General features: G+C 39.5%; 2 protein-coding genes across 6 annotated transcripts in view; one reads left to right on the top strand and one right to left on the bottom strand.

Moving 5' to 3' along the window:
* LOC134537776 (protein PALS2) overlaps nt 1-20,068 on the top strand; it is a 73,722-nt gene that overhangs the window by 38,058 nt on the left and 15,596 nt on the right. For both annotated transcript variants that reach the window (XM_063378565.1, XM_063378566.1), the window contains exon 3: nt 19,437-19,589. In XM_063378565.1, the coding sequence (XP_063234635.1) occupies nt 19,437-19,589 (153 nt within the window). The remainder of the gene's footprint in view (nt 1-19,436; nt 19,590-20,068) is intronic.
* Nucleotides 3,026-6,858, bottom strand: LOC134537777 (protein SON-like). Of its 4 annotated transcripts, none has more exons than XM_063378567.1 (2): nt 6,683-6,858; nt 3,026-4,666 (listed from the first exon to the last, which is right to left on the bottom strand). In XM_063378567.1, the coding sequence occupies exons 1-2, from the start codon at nt 6,727-6,729 to the stop codon at nt 3,184-3,186; spliced, it is 1,530 nt and encodes a 509-aa protein (XP_063234637.1). In that variant the 5' UTR covers nt 6,730-6,858; the 3' UTR covers nt 3,026-3,183. The 4 variants fall into 4 exon arrangements, with proteins under 4 accessions (XP_063234637.1, XP_063234638.1, XP_063234640.1 ...); XM_063378568.1 differs by having other exon boundaries at nt 3,026-4,650; nt 6,532-6,821; XM_063378570.1 differs by having other exon boundaries at nt 6,532-6,711.

Genomic DNA, 20,068 nt, shown 5'->3' with positions numbered 1-20,068 from the left:
ATAATTCATTAAGCGGTTAATACTATAAAGTTTTCCTTTGGTTTTGTGAACATTGTTTCGCGCCATCCGCCACAGATGGCAGCACCGTGGTTACACATTTCCGTTCGATGCGACTTCCGTTCAGTTCACGAAATTACTCCCCGCCAAATGCCATATGCCGAGAGCTAAAGATGGTAACACATCGAAAACGTTTTGGAAGAAATTCATGCGGACAATGCAACGGGAAGTATTGTGTTTGGTTCGCAATGAAGCTTCACCGCGGACAACGCTCGAGGCTTGGCCGAGAAACCGCGACGAGGCTGGCATTGCCCGCGGAGTTTATGTTGGCGCCGTTTCGCGGGAAGTGCCTGCGTATGTCGCGAGATGCCAGACCCTCGGGTTCCCGACAGCACTTTAAACACTAAAACTACCTATCAGGCCTACCCCGTACCATCAACAGTCAGAAAAAAAAATCTTTAGTTTCTTTCTAGTAATTATAATTTTTTTCCCCACTTATCAGTCAATCTAACTCAATTTTAATTGCATTATAATTTACTTTTAAATAATTTATTTCACAATAAAATTATTGCATAAACAATCCAATTGGGGGGGGGGGGGGAGGGGAATAACTTTGCCGGGCCCCCTCCCAACTACTCAATGTAAAATATTACAATATTCAATAACACAATTAAAAAAATATATCAAAAACTCGTAAGTGTTACCATGATTATAACTGCAAATGTGATCTGCATGTGTCGCCGAGCTTGGAAGGTTTTCTGTGCATTATGTTAGCAATAGGTTAATCATTTTCGTCCTACTATCAGAGCAAACCCATCAATTTTAAAAATCATCTCGAAACTCAACCGGGCTCTCTGATGCCCGAGCTCCAGGGAATTCTCCCCCCCCCCCCCCCCCCCCCCCCAATCACCCTAGAAGGCCCTTCACATTGCGTCGTGTTGCCACATATTCAGGATCACGGGGAATCATTGAATCATCTCTTGGTATTGCGGAGGCTGAACTCTTTATTTGATTGACACGACAGACCTCTCTGTCAGTATTCTGTCGCACTTTCATCATCCTTTTCACACCACGATATAAGCCTAGAGATCAGAACGCGGATTCGTGGTTCAAAGGCTTCAGCTAAACCCACGAAACGTTCACTTGAACTACGCCGTACATCCATCTTCTACCTGACAAACAAGTTTCCCATCACAATTAGAGAACAACTACAAATTTTGTCTGGAAATAATAATTTTGTCCAAACCGAATCCCAGTAAACAATCAAACAGGCAACAGTTTTAATAAACGGTGCCCTGCTCGAGATAATTTCTTGTTATGACCATTAAAAGTGTACAATATGTATTCCAGGATAGTTTCGCTACCAGAAAGTTTCACTTGGCACACCAACACTCTTGGTGCGTCCCCCAGATATTCACGAAATTGAATATTACACGAGTTAATGGCACCAGACGCGGGTCCGCCATCTGGACGATATCAACGAAAAAGGGAGCTCTGCGCATGCGCGGAATTTGGGCAATGGATAGGACACCGAAATCCGTTCCAAAAAAAAATGGGACTGGCCGTGTCCTGTCGTGCACTTGGAATATGGTTAGGGTACAGGTGTAGCATATTCGACACCTAAACCCTTATTTTTGTGTCTTGGAATACCGGCCTAATCGCTGTCCTTACCGGCGATGCAGCATGTCGCATTATATTAGGCTCCGTGTGATGTGGAGGAGTTACGCTAGCACCGAGGTGATGCGCAGGGGCTACTAGACACGGGTCTTCTTGTGCACACGAGTGAGCATGAAAGGTGGGTGACAAAGGGAATTACAATCCTGGCTACAGTACGCAAGAAAGACAGTGGACAATACCGCGCCGTGGCGGATCCAGAAGCTTGCCAACTTTAGAATCTGAGGTACGTATTTCCATTTAATCTTCCCTCCCCCTCCCCCTCCCCCCTCCTCTCTCACCCAACTTAATGTCATCCAGCGTGGGCTGGAGGTGGAAGGAACACTTTGAACGCGCGGCACGAGTTTCTGTGCACGTTACTTTCGGCGGATTTCCCAATTTTATACTAAACTTCATCTTATTTATAAATGTACTTAGAAAAAAGGCTACATATGAATACGTTAAGTGTTCTTTTCTAACGCTGGTATGACTGTGTTCATATTTGTTTACACTTGACCTGTACGGGACCGGCACTTATACAGAGTGAGTCTGTATAAGGTTCATCACGACAATAATCTCTATACGACTTATGGTCTAAAGTGCGTCCCAAGGCTGGTATACGTCTTGGAATTTGAAGCTAAAAAACATTTTTTTAAATTTTTAATTAATAGGGAAAGTATTTAAGATAAAACATTCAACGTATGGATTATGTTTAATTGAATGAAGTTCTATAACCACAGCGAATTTTGTCATAACAAATTTATTTAATTGAAATAATTGGGAGTATTAACACACTACAAAATTATTTGTTGACAACAAAGAAGTTACTCCCAGTTATTCCAATGAAATAATTTTGCTACAGCGATACATTTCGGATTTGTTGAGGAACTTTATTCATTTAAACATAATTCAGATGCTCTGTGTTATATCTTAAATAGTATTTTTATTATTCACAATAAAATTATGTTCGACTCCAACTTCAAAGACGTAGACCAGCCCTGAGAAGCACTTTATGCTATAAGTCTTACAGATGTTTTCAACTTATTTTGCCGTGATTAACCTGCAGTCAAAGTTTGTTGGTCGAATTCAGTCTCTGTATCTAATATGCACACACCAAGTGCTATCTGCTGTTTGTAAAATGGCAGGCAAACATTCATTACTTAAACTTTTACGTGACTAATTGCGTCGTGGTTATTTACTAGAAGTTCACTAGTTTATGGTTTTGCACAGCTGGATAACACACAAATATTTTATGACCTTATTTTTTTAAAAGACTTATCAGTAAAAAAAACTGTAATTAGCAAACAAATAAAAACTTGAACATGGTAGGTGCAGCCAAGACGTATGCACATAAGAATGAAAATAAAAAACACTGTTAAAATTGTATACATTTTGCTTCAAAAATGCCATAAAAAAATCACAGAATGTAAAGCTTAAAGACGTGTATAAAGGCTAAATGGCAATAAAATTTGTCCGACCGACACATCTAGCGAAACATACACAAGTGAGATTCAGGGAAAGACCTCGTGGTCCTCACGACTCCGGTCCCCTGAGCACGTACACGCGCGTCTTGGAGGGTGTCCTCACCCTTGTGCTCCTGCCGCTCCTCGTGTAGCGTTCCTCGACGGAACTCCACCTTCTACTGCAGCGCCTGCTTGCAGAGCTTCTTCTGAAAGAAATGGCGCTCCTGAACCTCCTCCATAAATACCTCATTTGAGACATTATGCTCCTGGACCTTCTCCTGGAATACCTCCTTGGAGGTTTTGTGCTCCTGGACCTCCTCCTGGAATGTCTCCCTGGAGACGTGCTCCTGAAGTGCCTCCTCCTGGACTCTCTCCTTGGAGAAGTGCTCCTGAAGTGCCTCCTCCTGGACTCTCTCCTTGGAGAAGTGTTCCTGAAGGTCCTCCTCATGTAATGTCTCCTTGGAGAAGTGCTCCTGAAGTGCCTCCTCCTGGACTCTCTCCTTGGAGACGTGCTCCTGAAGTGCCTCCTCCTGGACTCTCTCCTTGGAGAAGTGCTCCTGAAGTGCCTCCTCCTGGACTCTCTCCTTGGAGAAGTGCTCCTGAAGTGCCTCCTCCTGGACTCTCTCCTTGGAGAAGTGTTCCTGAAGATCCTCCTCATGTAATGTCTCCTTGGAGAAGTGCTCCTGAAGTGCCTCCTCCTGGACTCTCTCCTTGGAGAAGTGCTCCTGAAGTGCCTCCTCCTGGACTCTCTCCTTGGAGAAGTGCTCCTGAAGTGCCTCCTCCTGGACTCTCTCCTTGGAGAAGTGTTCCCGAAGGTCCTCCTCCTGGAATGTCTCCTTGGAGACGTGCTCCTGAAGTGCCTCCTCCTGGAATGTCTCCTTGGAGACGTGCTCCTGAAGTGCCTCCTCCTGGACTCTCTCCTTGGAGAAGTGTTCCCGAAGGTCCTCCTCCTGGAATGTCTCCTTGGAGACGTGCTCCTGAAGTGCCTCCTCCTGGACTCTCTCCTTGGAGAAGTGTTCCCGAAGGTCCTTCTCCTGGAATGTCTCCTTGGAGACGTGCTCCTGAAGTGCCTCCTCCTGGAATGTCTCCTTGGAGACGTGCTCCTGAAGTGCCTCCTCCTGGACTCTCTCCTTGGAGAAGTGTTCCCGAAGGTCCTCCTCCTGGAATGTCTCCTTGGAGAAGTGCTCCTGAAGTGCCTCCTCCTGGACTCTCTCCTCGGAGTCCCCCTGGGATGTCTCGTGGCAGAAGCAGTGCGCCCGGGAGACCGTCTCCTCGGCTTGACTGTCACCGAGAGCAGCAGGCGCGGCTGCGGGGGCAGCGTGTTGACCTGGTAGCGGCGGTGTCTGCGGCTCACGAGGCCCATGGAGCGCAGCTCTGCCAGCGTCAGGCGTCGGCCGTTGCCCTCGGGGCCACCAGGTGGTTGCGGCTGAGGAACCGGGCGATCTCCTGCGTGGTGGAGCCTCTGCTCCGCCTGAGCAGCGTGATGGCGTCCATTACTTCTTTGGGATTGGCTGCCGCCATCTCGCGACCCAAGTGCCTGGGGAACGCGGATTCTGATACAAAAAAAAAAACTCAAGCAAACTGCATGTAGACGGGCAAGTGAAGTGGAGGTTGCCAGTGATGAAGGCAAGTACTGTCTGTCAAATAGGACTGCCAACTTTCATGTGGCTGCCGGTAAAAATCTAAGTTTGATTGTACTTGCTCGTGAGACGGACAGTAGAGGTCACGTGAGCTTCTGGTGGCCAGTTCTTTCATGTATTAACATGCACTTGCCGCCAAACTAAAGTGATTTTACGTCAGTCGATTTTTCGTTACAGGTGCGGAATGTGGTTACTTGAAATTCAACATGAGTTATAATGTGAATATTTTTTTAAAAGATCTATAGAAGAAGAAAGCTGTGAAATGGAGGTCTAACAACATAGTGGTGTTTTTGTAACAGTTACAGAATAATGAACTTTGGTGGGATATTCATTTCAGTGGTTATATAAACAAAAATAATTTCAATTTCTTAATTTAGCAAGGATCTGATAGCATAAAATTGTAGTTCCAGCCTTAACATTCGCGTAGTAGCATCTGACTGATGCGTCGGAGCTGATGGTGCAGATGCGGATATGCCATTTGATTGGTTCACGTGACAAATGATGACGTCAGTCACGCGGAACTGATCTGTTTGATCCATGGAGTTAGAAATTGTCAGGAGACGGCGTGCAGCGACGTAGTTGAAGTCACTGTTTCACCTCGCCATCGCCAAATTGTTCAGCCAAAACATTGTTCAAATGGTGCTAGATAACGTCAGATGATGGTTGGTAACTATGAATTATAATCTTCGTCTTTATAAATAGTTACTTTCATCCAAACAAGGTAACTTTAAACTGTTATTCGCACTTTAAGTGTTGTAATAACTAAATTCGTTTAAATGACTGTATTGAAGTTGTAATAAATTTTCAATGTTTGTATTTTATGTTTGTTGTTTTATTAGAATAAGTACGTCATTGTATTACGAAAGGTTTGTTTTGATAAATTGCATTTTAAGTACGTCCTATTTAGTCACGTAACGGACGTGTCTAATGGGAGCCAAAAATATGAATAGAATTGTTAACGTCGTTAATTTTCTGTGAGGAATTGGTGCTGTGCACCGAAGTAGCTGACACATTGGATTTTGCAGTATTTCCAAGAAATTTTTTGATTACAGCCGTCATATATTCTGTGTTGGATATGGCTGGTGTTTCATGTATCCCAGTTTATCCCTGGATCCTGAAGGATTGATCCTGATGGCATGATCCTGTTGGCTTGATCCTGTGGTACATGTTGCTTGCTGTTTTAGTTCAGTACGTCAGAAGATCCTGATGGCAATTTATAACTAAATTTTCTTTTGCGTACAATAATGTAAAGTTCTGTGCAGATTGAGACAGAAAATCATAAAGTTGTTATTTTCTGAACGAATTATGTTAACTTCATTTCCTTCCGAGTAAAGTAATTTTATTAATATTAAATATTTTCAAGGGTCTGCAATGGCGCACAATTTCCGATAACGTGACAACTACCATTAAATATATAACATTATAAATATGTTCAATGCTACTACTTTCAGTCACTGACGAGATTAACATTTTTCTGTGTGTTTAGCTGGTATCGTAAATCTTAATCGGAAACAAAGTTTACTTACGCAGCTACTTCTCACTTGTAGGGTTTAAATGTACACATTAGTGGGTAAAAACACTACAACATCAACATGTTTGTGTAACGTGATGCTTAACGTGTAGTCTTTCAAAGGCTATTTGGGCAGTTAAATTCAAGCATAACCTTGAAGTTTTTTTTTTTTTTTTTGTGTTTCCTGAAGAGTGTGGTTGCTATTAAATAGCGAAAATATTAGGTTTAACAAAAAGTGATACTGAACATGCAAACAGTTTTTACTTACGATCTGTGTTCTTCAGTCCACTTTGTCAGGTAGATTACTAACTTAAAAATTTTAGCCGTTAAATGATTAATTTCTTCTCATAAAACTCGCAGCTCGTAACAATTTTTTTTAATAAAATAAATATTTTATTTGGCGACCCTAAAAAAAATACCTTTGTTTGGCAATGGATATCAGATAAATGAGAGTTGAAGACTTCATTAATTTCTATCAGGAATCCAATAAATACTGCAAGTGGCGATCTTCGTGACAAACACTATTACTTTTGAATCATGAAGTTCTGGGTTCGGATACTGACCCAGGCATGTTCGTGCCAAGTTTATAATAGGTACGTATTTTAAGTCATGGAGGTATTTCTCTATGGAGTGGGCGTTGTTCTAAAGTTGAAGTCATTCTGGTTAGCATTTGGTTAGCAACACAAACCATAGTGTGTAAAAGCTATTGTAGAAGTTTGTTTTTTCGCTTGCAGGGACCTCGCTATGAATAATTGCAAAAAATTGCACCATGAAGTCAGTATTAATAAACAAAGATACCAAGAACACACCAGCAAGAAATTAGCAAGAAATCACTATAGCAAAAACAATTTTGCTATCCGGATAATAACGGGTTCTTACCAGCACCAATACAGAAAATATTGCATTTCTCGTAATAAACGTTTTGTATCCTGAGATAAGCAATCTACTGTGAATTTCGTGATTTTGTTTAAAGAGATACATCTGTAGCTGAAACAGCACATAAGCATTAGCACAAAAGTTTCAGACAAATTACTGTAAACATGAATTTCTGGTAAGTATATCTAGAAACATGGAAGATTGTGTATTGTTTGAGAGCTGTTAATAAATAGTGCAAATAACATTGAATAAATAGAGTATGATTTACATGGTAAATGAGACATTTCCTCAATCAAGGAATATTTGATATCTTATCTTATTCCCTCCCTTTTGATATTACTTCGCGGATTTAACTGCAAGGTATCGTATTTTTGGAAAAAAAAAAAAAAAACTATTTCCATCGTATCAATTAAGTGAGGTTTACGGTTTTTTTTTTTAGACTGGACCAGCGTTGGAACAATGATGCTGGTACAGCATTGTGAAGTTTCTTTTATAAGACACCGAATAGAATTAAGCATGTAGGTAATTCAATTGATACATGTTACGCCGGTCATAAGCTTGCGTCCTGAAAACAATAGCGAGAGTTGAGATTTTTTTAAAAATAATTATTTTCCTTCTGTGACTTCTCTTTGTTCTCAACCAACGTCAAACCTCAGTACTTTTCCTGAAATAAAGTTACACATCAGTCAGAGAACTTAAAACACGTTACTGTTTTGGAACTGTGGTTGGTTGGTCCGTGTATGTCTTTGTCAGGAACTACCATCCGCGCGTGCGGACAAATCCCAGACGCGGCCGAAAAGTCCCAGTGACGTCTCTTGACCCCTGCTTACTCACATCCGCGTCTCCAACGAGCTCCATCGCATTAGGGCGGGCGACTCATAATCACACCGACCTCGAGCGCGATGAGGTCAATTGGCGGAGGTCGCCGGGAGTCCTTCCCACGCGGGTCGACCGCGAGGGGTCGCAGGGGGGGAGAGGGTAGCTTCTTTTGGGATCGCCGCCCCTCGTTCTGGGAGCGCGGTCCCGGCGCGGTGCTCGGGGGGGAACAATGGGCGGTCTCTTCCCATCCTTGGAGGTATTAGCTCCGTCTTCCCATCACCTCGACCCCTCAGCCGAGGAGGAAGCCACGGTCACGTCTGGGTAGAGTGCGCACGCGAGCTGCGCAGCGGCGAGTACGCGGTCCCGACGTTCAACGCCGCCGATGGAATCGTCCAAAACCATAGGCGTGCCTACAGGGGGGGCCAGGTGGGCCATGCCCCCCCCCCCCTTAATGTAATCACTCAGATCGGCATTTTCTCTAATGCGTTCATTAATATTCGTATATTCCTGGCACTGTGACACTCAAAATGTGTTTCAGAGTTGCAGCATGCTAATTAACAATATTTTTTTTTAACATTTTATCATTCTGGAAATACAGCCGCCTTAGTTTATTTAAAACATGAGGTCCCTTAAAATGGCCAAGCAAAAAAAAAATATTTTAAGAGGTTTGTTAAAGTTCTGTTGTCTGAATTTCTGTGTTTGTATTCACTAAAAAGAAGTTCATTTCAAGGTATATCTGGACCAAGCTATTGGAAATTCGAGGGGGAAAAATGTGTAAGTACCCTTTAAACATTGTCTATGGAAAAAAAAAAAATTTCAAGATTGTTAAAATTATACGGATTTAAATATTAACTAGTAAACATATATCGTTGATACTGCACAAAAATATAAACAAGTCAATGAGTGAATGTATTTAGGCTATTTAACATTCTAAATTCAGCTTCTGATTTAAAAATTTAGCAGGGCCCCCCCTAATGGAAATGTCTGGGCACACCTATGTCCAAAACACATGTCGTAACGCACGCAGTTGGTCACAAAGCCTCGTAGCAGAAAGAGTTTAATGATTCGTGATTCATACCATCATGGTATGCTCGACATCAAACTACATACTTGCAATTGTTACTGTCGTGCGAAAAGTAAGGGTCTGTCGGAATACAAAAACTAAACAAACGCATGCACCACTATTTACGTAAGCTCATTCGGACGGGACAGTTCTATTGGCATATCGCAAGCAAATGGCGAAGCCATAAGCAGAAGTTGATCATCTTTGTCCAAAGATTGGGGACGTGTCATAATTGGTGGTCGTGATATGGTTGTTCTATGGTCGTGATAGCTCATATTGAAGGTATCAGGTGCGATACCATACTCAGGTATGACTCAGGTTTACGAGCGCTGAGTCTGTATATCCCAGTGGTTCGGAACCCACCCTAAGTTTGAAGGTCCAGTCGTGTTAAGCCTCTACTCAAAACCGTTTGACGTAACACCATGCCATATCAAATTACATGAGTTATTATAAATATTTCCGGGCCCATGCTAATAAAGTGTTCCGCCGTGGGACTAACATAAACTATTATAGTTGACTCAGAAACAATTCAGGGACAGTTGGTTTTCAGTTTGAAGTGCTTTTTCCAAACGTATTAACGGAATAATCAATCTTGGCCGTTGCTTGGTGTGTACGGTTTTACACCACGAAGGCGTTAACAAGCCATATTATCTGATGTGTAGCATGAAATATATGTAGCTTATTTATTTTTGATGTTAACAACTTAGCTCTCGGTATAAGGCATTTGGTAGGAGTAATTTCGTGAAAATGGAACGGAATTATATGAACGGAAATGTGTCGCAAAGATGGCGGAGCCTCGTGTAGTAACATAAACCCATGTATAATCACTTTCGTAAATATTAGGGGACATTTCAAACGCAATGGAGTGCCAAATTAAACTTTTTGATAGTGAAAATACCCTGGGATACATTTGGTAAACTAAAATAGTCATAGTAAAATGTAAAAACAAGCTTTGAAATACCTAAGAAAACTGGCATTACAGTGATTATAATACACTAGCTGCAGTACCCGGCGTTGCCCGGGCTAAACACACGGAGCTTTATTGTCTGCGAGTTAAAGCAAACTGGATAGCGGTATATGACAGTGTGTTGGACATAGAGAAATGTCACACAATTACTGTTTGTATGTTTATGACCTATGATTTTTTGTTTACCCATGGCGATCGGTTATTTATTATTTATTGTTAATTATAAATTATTAAGACCATTAATCGAAATAAGAACTATCCTATCTCTCAAGTTGGAAACAATTACACATAAATGCCAATTTTCGTCGAAATCGGTTGACTTGGTGAAGAGTTCACTGGAATCAAACATCAGGACACTGGATTTATATATATTAAGAAGATATTCTCCTTCTAAATTCACACTAGGCTTACTAGCACAGCGGTAGAGCGCGCACATGACAACCTCAAGGGAAAAGTTAACTCGTTACCGAGGTTATGTGTTTACACATCACTGGTGAGCGCTGAAATACCCGTGTTTTTAAAGAGCGAATAAATACCGAGTAGGTATAGCAAAGGGTAGACGGGAAAGAATCTGAATGTGTACATTGTATTTGACGTTTTATCAGATTTATCATCATAGAATGATTCGGGAAAACATACGAAATCTTTTGCTTTTTTTTATTTTTTCTCGAACGGTACATTTTTCTCTAGCGCTCGTAATACGTGTTACGAACGTGGAAGTCACTCTGAACTACGACGGTGTAGTGAGAAGAAACTTAACTGACTCACAGGCACAGCGATGGGCACTTGTCAGCGTAGGGGGAAAAAAAATCAATAGTCCACAACATTAGTCAGTCCTCATAAAAAAAACACTCCTCTCTCCTATTTTCAGGTCACGCACAACCATGTTGCCCTGACTCAAGGCAGCTGCCTTTAATAAGCCGACCTTCCATAGCGTTTGTCGTTGACAGGAGATCGAGTATTATGAGTGGGTTAGAATACCGGGAATTCAGCGTACCATATGGCGGCAGGACTGAGAATAGCCTGTAGCAGTATGTGTGCGTTTCAGTTTTTACTGTGAATGTATACACACAATTTTTTATTCAACTTTAAAATGTTAAAGCAACATCTTTTAGTTATAGAAAGTTCATCGGACAGTTAGGCATGTCTAAAGAAATCAATACCTACACTTTATTTTAGCTGCTGTTTAGCAGCAATTGAATTAAGAGAATATTATTTTTTTTATTAATTTTGCATGACTCTCAATATAGGTATATAAGTTCATATATTTCAAAATACGTGAATTAATAGTGTGTTTGCTTCACGTTATTTATTTTGTTTGCTTCCGCTGACCTATTGGGTGAAATCCGAGGCGAAGTACGTTTTCTTTTATTTATAAGCTAAGTGCTTTAAAATGTATGGTACCTACCAGGAAAAAAGGATTCTGAACAAAATAATTTTTTATGTTATATTTTAAGGCCTTACGTTGCACAGTTGCACACGTGCTTAAATTGGCGGGACCTCCATTATTACTGTGGGCTCCGAAGACTTTTGAGCACCGACTGAGTGCTCATAAAATGAGTTATGCCGGGGTGTGGGGATCAAACTCACAACCCTCGCCACACGAACAGAATAATATTTTATTATAGTTTTCATTGTGTATATAAAGTGAGGTTGCGCCTTAGTGCCGACCTGAGAAAACGGTCGGATGCGCGCCGGCCTACGGACGCGAGGGGTTCTGTGTTCGAGTCCCAGTTAGAGCATGGGTGACAAATTGTGTTAAATTATACCTACTTTTCACGTAACACTACAGGAGGCATAAAAGAGACAAGTTACAAAACAACAATAAAAAAATTATAAGTGATAAAACACCAGACTTGTATTTAAAAATATTCAAATTCCTGGTCGGCCTTTCTGATTTCGGTTTTATGTGGCTTTCAATATTGATTGTTTTAAAGAGCCTTATGTCACACGGTTACGCGTGGAGGCTTGAGGTGACTGGTCTTCCGAGTCTATAGTGGGCTTACACTCAGGGCCGGCGCGTCCATATAGGCGATCTAGGCAACCGCCTAGGACGCCAAGTAGCTGTGGGCGGTGCAGCACGACACATAACAACTGATATAATATGTTTAACGATTATTGAAACTAGATGAAAATTGATATTTGTAACAGTTTGGAATGTTTGTATTGATATAAGTAATTATTTAAAGTCCACGGTGACCTGTTTATGATTTGTAATAAGTAAAAAAAAAAAAAAAAAAAAAAACACAAGCCTGCTTACATTTGATTGTTGACAAAATCTTAGGCTTACGTGATGTATTTTGAGGCAAGGAAAATTTTTTTGGGTGTCCGGCGGGGGGGGGGGGGGGGGGGGGGGGGGGGGGGCATTAAGGTTTTTCGCCTAGGGCGCCAATTTACCTTGCACCGGTCCTGCTTACACTTGACGACTTTACGGACCACTTGGGTAAAAGTAATACGGAGATTGACCCTCTCTACATATGAATCTTCACGGCCACCGAAAACCTTTCGAAATCACTCCAGGTCCAGGCAAATGCTGGGTTGGTTCCTTGCAGTAAGCCATGGTTGGTTCCTTCCCCAATATCCCTCTACTGTGTCGTGTTTTATTGCTGGGAAAAACAAGTTAACCCCCTTCCCTCCCCCCCCCCCCCCAAAAAAAAAAGTTCAATACGTTTGTGGTCGTTGTTGCTGTCGAGATTTTGGTACTAATTTTTACTCTGAGGTAAACTGATTGTGAGCTGAATACGTAGTTCAGAGTATACTTATTAACTGCCTCTTATTTTAACTAAAATCCCTCCCGTAAGGAGGGGCAAAGCCCTAATTGAGCGGGCCTCAGACAGCTTTTAAGACGCACAAAATATTGTATAAGGGCGAAATACTGTAACATTATTTGTGATAAATCAAACCCGGAACTTTCGAACTACCAACCAGTGACTATTGGTCACTAAATTAAACGATCAGCCAGACTACGTATACATAATATGTTCATATTTTAATTTCGTGACAACACTATTTAGATTTTAAAGAAGGGATTGTTAAACTCGAATCAGACGTTTCGTATGTTTTTATATGCTGGCTGCTTCCAGTTGGTAAAAATTTCAAATTTCAGACAATTGGAGGAATCAATTAAAATACTTAAAAATTATCTGGAAATGCTGTTATCTTGCCATTTCTATTCTGGTGGGTTAAACTATTTGAAGAGATGGATGTTGTTTACCTGGCGTAACGGATTGCGAATGCGGCCCTAGATCCTGCGTCACAAGCGAGTTTCTGTATCCTTGAACCTACGTTGACGCTTCGCTTGTCGGTTGACTACCTGTTTGAAGCTGACAGTTGTTGAGGTGTTTCGTTTGCCATTTGTCAGCATTGCTACAATCGCAAAGGTGCGTCTGTGAATGGACTAGTTAAATCTTACGATGATTACTATCTAAAGTAAGGTTGGCATATTATTTTTCTATATTATGAAACCTTGATATTTATTTAACCTCGTTTGTGTGCAGTAACATTTCTCCCTCGGTCTCATTATAACCTTACGTAATTGTTTTGGAAGTTTTTAAACTGTGCGTTTTACTTTTATTGCTGTATTAATTATTCTTTTCATATAGCTTTTTATACAGTATGTTTTAACCCAGTGACTTCTGATTGTAATGTGCAGATAACCTACTTTTGACACACGGGTGTAGCGTCTGTGGGAGTGGCCGAAAGTTATTTCTTTAGGTATGCGGACGTAAGCAACTCGTGATTTTTTGAAGGTGTAAAATTGCGATTAGTGTACCTCGGTAAAAAATATTTCTCAATAAGCATACTATAGTTATGCATAATTATTTATTTTAATTGCTATAGTTGGTAGAAAATGCGATTTGTTCGAAATTTGAAATTTCAAAGGAAAAATGTGCAAATTTTTTAAGTCTTACATTAAATATAATGTTTGTTAAATTAAATTTATATATAACACCATGTGCCATAGATACTAAATTATCACATCATTATTGTGACAGTGGTAATTAGATCTTTAAATCTTAAAAGCAATTACCACTTAAGTTAAGCCTGGGTTAACCGTATCCCCAATCCTACATAAATTTATAGCTTTTAAAAAAGATAAAAAACTTTTACCGATCATCCCTTTGTTTTATAAATTTGAAATACCACAATATTTTGGCTCTCTTAATTTTATGTTAATGCATTTCAGATCTTGTGTCTGTAGAAATTGTATTTACCAGCGACATATTTTAATTATGTAATTTTTGAAAACTTATATTTAGGGTCTTTATTAAATGACACGACAGTGGCGTAGCGTGGGTGGGGCGGAGGGGGCGGCCCGCCCCGGGCGGCAGCCCGCGGGGGCGGGTCGCCGGTGAAGCGGGTTGAGATCTGATCTATGATTCATTCATTACATGTGTCAGACACACTATAATGTTCCATTTTTATCTAAAATTTTGCGCACCAACTATTTTTTAATATTTATTTAAAAGAAAAACTGCGAAATCACTGACAGAGCTCTTTATAACGTTTGTTTGTTTACATAGGAACGGCAACATCGCATCGCATCGCGCCGCGCCGCCCGGCGCGCGCGAGCCAAGTTGAGCGGCACTCCTTATTATGTTCATTACTCATACAAAATCTTTTGTTTCACGCGTCGGCCCGTGTCGATGCCTCTCTTTCGCACTCATTGAATTTAGTACTACGCATTGTACTGTAAAGTTTGACCTTAACCCAGGGCAAACCAAACAACTTCCGCAAACCGGGACACAGTAAAACTCATATTTCCCCGTACCGCGAGCGCAGGTAAACCCAAAAAAATATTAAAACCCAAACTAATAGTAGGCTTAAAAAATACTAATAAGGTTGCGAACAGTGAGAGGAGGCAGCAAGTTAAAAAGACACAAAATTTATATGACAACATTTAATATATATATATATATATATATATATATATATATATATATATATATATATATATATATATCATAACATCGTTTCATCACAAATCGGTGCATCCATCATAAAATACATAACCTATTACTACTTATAAAAAATAGCTATATAATAATACTAAAAAAATACTTTAACAATTCCCCCGAAAAATTATAATTTGATCATATACTTCGGAGCTCCGAAAATTAAATATAATTACCAAAAAGGCATTAAAAATATATAAGAACATAACTCCGCTAGACTATCAAACTTGACTATATTGTCGATTGAACAAGAATTGGCTGCTAATATTGATTTTGACAAAGTTATTTCTGACTTCGCTGCTCATAAGGCCCGTAGAATCCGCTTGTAAAACCGCTCATCCTATTTTAACTTCAATAAAAGGTACCTCATTGCATGTGAAATTTAATTTTAATTAAGCACCTATAGAATGGGGGCGGCAAAATGGGTCTCCCGCCCCAGGCGCTGAGATGGCACGCTACGCCACTGTGACACGAACACCTTTGTTCGTGAGGGCTGTACCTTGAGACTTCTACAATCAAAATTGAAGTAGGGTCCTTGCTTATTTACTTTTGTAGACCCCAATATTTTATATAGGAGCCTTATCAAGTGGTCGGGGGTTTATAGACTAAGCCTCAAGAGAAAGGTAGGGTTTGGTAGACCTCTTTAAGAAAGTTTTAAAAATAAACTATTTCAAATAAGGTTTGATAATTATCGGACATCGCTGCTTTTTAGAACAGAAGGGAAAATAAAATCGGAAAACATGGTTTTCACACTCTACACACGTCCCTATGTCAAAACACTACAAAACATTTATGGTCGAAGGCTAAGTCCCTAATAAAAATCTTAATGGAAGAATGATTTGGTTATAGAGCTTATTTAAAGTAGGAAATTACAGTAAAATAATTTAGGTAACTATTCCGCATCCAAACAAAATTGGTGTCGTAAGTTAATGGACCTGTGTCCCAAGTCGGACATTCTGATTTCGGTTTGACGTGAATTCCCGTAATCGTTCCAGGCAAATGCTGGGATGATTCCTTACAGTGGACCTTGGCCAGTGCCTTCATCAATGCCCCTGAATCTTGTTGTTTGTTGTTACAATTTTGTAAAGACCTCGTCAACAACTGGTGCAGCGAAGGGTATATTTGTGGGTAATTGTTCCTTATTGCGTATACAGTTTTATTTTAAAATAAAATAAAGGAATTGGTTGTTTTTGTGATGCAAAGCTGTGTAATTACCAAAATGTATTTGATTTTGAAAATATGCATAAAACTTTGGGGAACTGTGTTTCCAGGAGAAATTTTTACGTGTAACATATTCAATTGTATTTTAACATAAAATATTATAATAAAGTAAGCAGTTAAATGTGTTTCGGATGTAAAAATGTACCATATCCAAAATATATTGTTTTAGAAAATATGAATAATTAAACTTTCATATAACCTGAATACCTATGCACTAACGAACAATTACCAAGTTCAGTATTTAAGACCATGAATTTATAAATATTCCAATGTTAACCTCTGACTTATTTTATGTAATGTTTTGCAACTGCATGGGAAAGGCCTTCTAAATTGTTAATTTAACAATCAACCAACCAAACTTTGATCTATTTCTTCATGTAAATAATGTATAGTATGTAAACTGGGCAGATGATTGTGACTAGTGAGAAATGTTACATAATTGGAGCTTGTTAGTAATGTAATTTTATGTAAAGACCTATGATTATGACTAGTAAGAGATATGTTCCATGGGAAAACATTGGATTATGGCTGGTAGTAAATAATGTGTTTTTTGAAAAGGCATAGCTAAATAATGCATTAAATACAAATGTTCAACATTGTGAGTAAATAATATCAGAGGTGGATGGAGGAGGAAAAGGGGGTGATATATCCCCCCCCCCCCCCCCTTCCACTGAAGTTGTGGAACAATTTTGTGAAATATCAGTGAAGGCAGTATGTTATATTGGGTAATGCAAGATGAACTGTTACAACACCTGCAATCTCAACAGTGTAGTATACTATAGTAGTATAATAGTTTTATTGTCCAAGTCGACTACAAAATATACAATTATATTGTACATGTAGTATAGGACTCGTCAAGAATATTAAACATTATGAATACACATTTAAGTACAGTCATATACACATAAACAAAAATAATAGTAAAAAGCAAATAATGTACATCATATCATAATAATACCTAATAATACATTTTTAGCATAGTTTTGCTTCCATAAAATCATTAATAGAATAAAAACTGAATTCCAACAGCAAATCTTTGTTTTTTTTTTTAAATGCACAAAGTTGGTAGAAGCTGCATCACATAAGGCTACTTCTGTAGGCCATATGTCAGTCAGTATCTTAGTGTCAAGACCATTAATGTAAGTTTTTGATGTGCAAATATCTTAGCTCTCTGTATACTGCATTTTCTTAGCTCTCTGTATACTGCATTTGGTAGGAGTAATTTTATGAAAATGGAACGGAATTCAATGAACGGAAATGTGTTACAAAGATGGTGGACCCACGTCTAGCAACATAAACCCGTATATAGTCACTTTTGTAAATATTAGGGGACATACTGAACATATTGGTGTGCCAAATGTAACCATATGGTAGTGAAACTATCCTGGAATATATTTGGTAAACTAAAATAGTCATAGTAAAAAGTAATTTTACATTTTAAAATATATAAGAAATCTAGCATTACAATGATTATAATACATTTTCTACTTAATTCCCAATAGACTTAGTAGCATAGCATTAGAGTGTGCGCGTGTTGATCTCAAAGGATGTGGTTGAAATCTTGTCACTGGAATTTTTTATATCCTTTTAATAACATTATAATATTATAATAATAATTTTGAATCAGTTCTATAAGGTTGTTTGTTCATAGGAAGTATTTTTCAGGCTGATTTTGAGTTGTTTAACAAAAACAAAAATACAAAGACATAGGTACTTAGTTTTATGATATGTGTTTTCAAATGTTTCCGGTTAATATTTTAGTAATGCCATAGAAGTGTAACTTCTAATGTGTGAGAAATTTTTAAAGTATTAACTGTTCTTAATGAATTTAACAAAATGGGTAGTACTGTTATAAAATTCCTTGTCAAAAAGTTTATTTGCAACATGAACCATATGAAAACACATGAATTTGCTCGTTACCGATGTTAGATGTTCACACATCACGGGCGAGTACTGAAACACTCACATTGGTTCTTTGAACACATGTGTTCAAGTTATAATATTTTTCAATTTTTGTGATCCTCCCTTTCTCTCCCTGAAATGATTTACTGTTTCCAACATTGAGTAATACGTTACATGAAAGAATATAAAATCATGGCTGTAAAAAAAAAGAGTTGTATGAGGATGCAGCATCTTGAATAAATAATGTATGTGAAGGGCCAACATTGTGAGTAAATAAGGGTTTACGGACAAAACAAGAGGACTGTAGTCGCTAGTAAGTTAAGTAGGTACAACATCACGACCATATAATATTCTATTGGAATATTGAAGATGGTACCTGGTCAGTAGCGTAGCCAGGATTTGTGTATGGGGGGGGGGGGGGGGGGGGGGGGGGTGTTAAGAAGCATGGTTCCTCCCCCCCCCCCCCTCCCTATTAAAGCGGTGGGTCGGGGGGTCCTCCCCGGAATAATTTGGAATTTAAGGTGTAAAATAGTGCTATTTGAGCAGTTTTCAGTACTTAACTTAAAATATTGTAATGGTAAAAATATTATGAATTTTTTAATAAAAAATATTTTTAATTTTTTAATTAAAAAAAATGTCTGTGATGAAGTAAGAAATTAATTAAAGATATTTTAATCAATCCAATTCCTTTTACACGTCCACTCAAAATCATAAATCATGCTCGAAGCTCGACAATACAAAAAAAAAGGAATAAAAATGGTGGGGTATCGGCAGAAAGGGCCTATTCCTGGAAACAATTAGCTTTAGCTTGAAGAATTACCCAGTCACCACCTGCTTATAATTACCGTGCTGGTTAAATACAATAGGTGTAAGATATTTGAAAGCTTGGGACCCGTCACGGCGTCACAACCTTATAGCTCCTGCTCGCGACAGGGGTAGGGGAAGGGAAGGAGAATCGGTAGGGCTCGCTTACTCTTCCCCTCCAGTGCAGTGGCCGATGATAGCAGCAAGACACCCAGGCTTTTAGCTAACCTGCTTTCAGATATGAAATAAAATGGACGCAAGGAGGGGGGGGGGGTTAGAACCCCTACCCCCCCCCCCCCTGGTTATGCCCCTGTACCTGGTAAGTAATGTGTTGTATGGGAGGCTGCGACATTGTGATAAGATAAATAATGTTTTACAGGAATATCAAGAATGGTAGCTAGTAAGAAATGTGCTGTAGGGGATGATAGGATAGCTAATTTGGAGGATCCAACATTGTGATAAGATAGGTAATGTTTCATGGGAAGGACAGTGACTGTAGCTAGTAGTAATGCACTGTATGGGGAGGCCCAGGACAGCGACTGCTAACAGCTGTGTTGTGCGGCAAGGTCCAGGATCGCCTGGAAGACTCGGTGGTGTCGGCCCAACCGCTGGCGACGGGGAACCTGGACCTCGTGGATGAAGTCAGCGGCGCGTGTCAGCAGGCCCGTAGCAAGGATGCCCACGAGCTGGCCAGTCTCCTGAGAAGTCCTCACGTTAAGGTTTGTTGTATACAGATGACTTCTGATCCTGGACACTTCTGACGTCCTGCAAATCATTTTTTTTTTCGATCAAGAAGGCTTTGAAATAAGAAATTATTTTTCCTTATATTTTAATTGTTTAAACAGATGTAGGACTAGCTATTTTGATAGGAGTAACCTGATGAAGTTATGCAATCAGAAACAATTACAAAAATTCACTTTTCTTGGTTCAGAGATATTTTCACAAATCCTTGCAAATAAAATTTTACTCTTCCATCACAGCCACATAATTTGGTGTTATTATTTTTCAAAATGGTTCCTTTTCCAAATTAATACAAGTGAAAGGTCTTTATTCTAGCATTCTGTGGTTTGGCATATTCTGTAATCTGCACCAATCGAGCCACTCGTGTAAACATTTTTCGGGTAGATTCTGGCTGTTGACCTTGGCTGCCAAGGCAGTTTGCTCAGAGTTTATCATTACTGACAGTTTTCATTTCAGA

This window comes from Bacillus rossius, chromosome 12 (assembly GCF_032445375.1).
Source record: "Bacillus rossius redtenbacheri isolate Brsri chromosome 12, Brsri_v3, whole genome shotgun sequence".
Taxonomy (NCBI): Eukaryota; Metazoa; Arthropoda; class Insecta; order Phasmatodea; family Bacillidae; genus Bacillus; species Bacillus rossius.
This window is presented reverse-complemented; position numbering and strand designations above follow the sequence as displayed.

Coding starts and splice junctions, on each gene's coding strand:
- LOC134537777 (XM_063378567.1), bottom strand. CDS start 6,729: ATGAAGTCTTCAACTCTCATTTATCTGATATCCATTGCCAAACAAAG. Junction 4,667..6,682: donor ATATCCATTGCCAAACAAAG/GTATTTTTTTTA, acceptor TTTTTGTATCAG/AATCCGCGTTCCCCAGGCAC.